The following is a 2,437-nucleotide window of genomic DNA, read 5'->3' as shown; positions in this document are numbered from 1 at the left end:
AGACTGCACTGTCCATGAAGCCCGCAGAACAGACAGCAGCTGGAGTTTGTCGGTCAGCGAGTTTATGGCATTCGTAGCAATCCTATTTCTACGAGCAGTCCTCTGTCCAGTTGGAGCGATGTCGGACTGTTGGTCGGCAATGTTCGCTGTGCCTTCGATCCAGGAGACAATGGCACGGGACCGCTACCAAGAAATCATGCGGTACTTGCGCTTTGATAATAAGGACACCCGTGCGGAGCGTGCAAAGAGCGACAGATTTGCTGCGATTTTCGGACATTCGAATGCAACACGACTCTGCTTGGGACAATGAACAAGATTCGCCGAGAAGTTCCTTTGGAAGCCAAAAACGCCAAGGGACGTGAGAAGTTGTCAACGGAGGTGTACAGATCCGATGATGCGCTTCTGACGGTGTATGCCTCCAAGCCCAACAAAACAGTTTGCGTTCTGAGCACTATGCACACGCACGTGGAGATTGCAGACGACCGCAAAAAGAAGCCAAACACTGTGACGGACTACAACCGGACGAAGGTATGCATGTGTTGGCATTGATAAATCAATTTATCATACATGAATGAATTTATTCAAAATATAACATGTACTTCTTTGTATTTGTTCTTTGCAGTGCGCCGTTGACATCATGGACCAGAAGGCGCGTGCATACACAGTGCGCGCAGGAACACGCCGGTGGCCCGTTGCAGTGTTTTATAACATACTTGACCTGGCAGCGATGAACGCGCATGTTTTGTACACGGCATGTACGGGGTCCACAGAGAGTAGGAGAGTTTTTATGTGTACTCTTGCTGAGGAACTCCGTCTTCGTTTCCTACAGAAAAAGGAGTTGAAGAGAACGCCACGTCCTTCGCCTGCTCCTGGAAAGAAGACTACGTGTCAGGTGCAGACAAACTGCAACCGGAACCACAGCATAACCCCGTGCGCTGCATGCGGCAAGTACACCTGTCGCAAGTGTAGGGCAGAGTGTCCCTGGCTGTGTGGCAACTGTGTACCTAAAACTACATGAAGGTACGTCGATAAGTATATTTATATATATATATGAATGAATTAATGTTTCAATTTATATAGCGCCTTATCTAAATACCCAAGGCGCTTTACAATTGTTAACACAGCTACGTTACAGACAACCAATCACACACACATATATATACACACACACTATTATTTGAACATAACCAAAAATCTCTTCTCTTTCTGTTCCACAGTCGCACATCATGAAACCCGGTGTCACGGTCTGCCCCGCATCTCCTGCCATTTCATGTCTGTTTCCGTGTTAGTCCTCTGTTTATTTCTCGTCGTGGTTGCTGGTTATTTTTCTCATGGTTGCTGGAATTGGATTCCCGTTCTGTTATGACCCATGCCTGTGATATTTTCACAGAATCAATTTATACATGAATGAATTCGTTCTAAATATAACATGTACTTCTGTGCGTGCATACACAGTGCGCGCAGGAACACGCCGGTGGCCCGTTGACCTTGGCAGCGATGAACGATGAACCTGCCGCAAATGTAAGAAAGAGGGTCCCTGGCTGGTACACATGAATAAATTCGTTCAAAATATAACATGTACTTTGTTCTTTGCAGTGCGCCGTTGACAGACATCATGAAGGTTCGTGCATACACAGTGCGCGCAGGAACACGCCGGTGGCCCGTTGCATGCGGCGAGTACACCCTGGCTGTGTAGCAACTGTTGGCTACAACTACATGAAGGTACGTTGATAAGTAGGCCTACATACGTAACACCACATATGTTACGTATTTTTGTCTTCTGAAAGATTTTATTCAAAATGTAAGGTGTACCTTGAATTGTTCTCCACAGCATCAACGCGTGTGTTGCATGCGGCAAGTGCATCTGGCGAGTACACCCTCAACTTCAAGACACCCTCAACTTTCTTGACATTCCACTTCAAGAAACCCGGAATAGACATCCATGTTTGATCAAAATAAAGTTGTTTTACAGCACATGAATTTGTTCTTCCTGTCTTTTCCTCTCCTTTTCCAGTCTGCTGTTTAGATCACAACATTTATCAGCCATATATATAATTGCGCCATATAATTTCTTAGCTTTTCAAACGCGAATTCAAACGCGGAAACAGAAAGTGTAACAAATATTATATAGTGTAGTAAATATACAAAGAGCTTCAAACAATATACAAAGAGGTTCAAACCATTTTATTTGTTTTTATTGTTTGACGGGACTCATTTGAGAAACTGTCGTCTCTACGTGCGCTTGAATTGTATCTTTTGAAACACGAGTCTACAAAATTTCCGCTGTTTGTTGTAGGATCGGTAACATATACAGTCTGCTTGTTTGTAACCAAGTTTTTCGTGAAGTATCACGTTTGGTGCTTTGTATGAGCTTCGAGGTGAGCCGCTTGTGCTTTGGCAGGCGTATGAGCTGGGGGTGAGACGCTTCCACCGCATT

At 44.9% G+C, this 2,437-nt stretch overlaps 1 protein-coding gene across 3 annotated transcripts; it reads left to right on the top strand.

Annotated features, from left to right (window-relative positions):
* Window positions 1-300: 300 nt before the first annotated feature.
* Window positions 301-1,961, top strand: LOC143528494 (uncharacterized). 3 transcript variants are annotated; one of them, XR_013134478.1, is made up of 5 exons: window positions 301-528; window positions 623-1,020; window positions 1,218-1,521; window positions 1,597-1,722; window positions 1,832-1,961. XR_013134478.1 is itself a non-coding variant. In XM_077024179.1 (4 exons), exons 1-2 carry the CDS (start codon window positions 307-309, stop codon window positions 1,016-1,018), a joined length of 618 nt encoding a protein of 205 aa, XP_076880294.1. In that variant the 5' UTR covers window positions 301-306; the 3' UTR covers window positions 1,019-1,020; window positions 1,218-1,244; window positions 1,456-1,490. The 3 variants fall into 3 exon arrangements, 1 of the variants encoding a protein (XP_076880294.1); XR_013134477.1 differs by having other exon boundaries at window positions 1,218-1,722; XM_077024179.1 differs by lacking the exons at window positions 1,597-1,722; window positions 1,832-1,961 and having other exon boundaries at window positions 1,218-1,244; window positions 1,456-1,490.
* The last annotated feature ends 476 nt before the right edge of the window (window positions 1,962-2,437 follow it).

The sequence above is a fragment of the Brachyhypopomus gauderio genome, chromosome 12 (assembly GCF_052324685.1).
Source record: "Brachyhypopomus gauderio isolate BG-103 chromosome 12, BGAUD_0.2, whole genome shotgun sequence".
NCBI classification, from domain to species: Eukaryota; Metazoa; Chordata; class Actinopteri; order Gymnotiformes; family Hypopomidae; genus Brachyhypopomus; species Brachyhypopomus gauderio.
The sequence above is the reverse complement of the archived record's forward strand: the minus strand, read 5'-3'. Positions and strand labels throughout refer to the sequence as shown.

Bases quoted from the DNA above. Each gene is read 5' to 3' on its own strand.
- LOC143528494 (XM_077024179.1), top strand. From the start codon at position 307: ATGAACAAGATTCGCCGAGAAGTTCCTTTGGAAGCCAAAAACGCCAAG. The intron at 529-622 runs GTATGCATGTGT...TGTTCTTTGCAG, and splicing joins CGGACTACAACCGGACGAAG to TGCGCCGTTGACATCATGGA.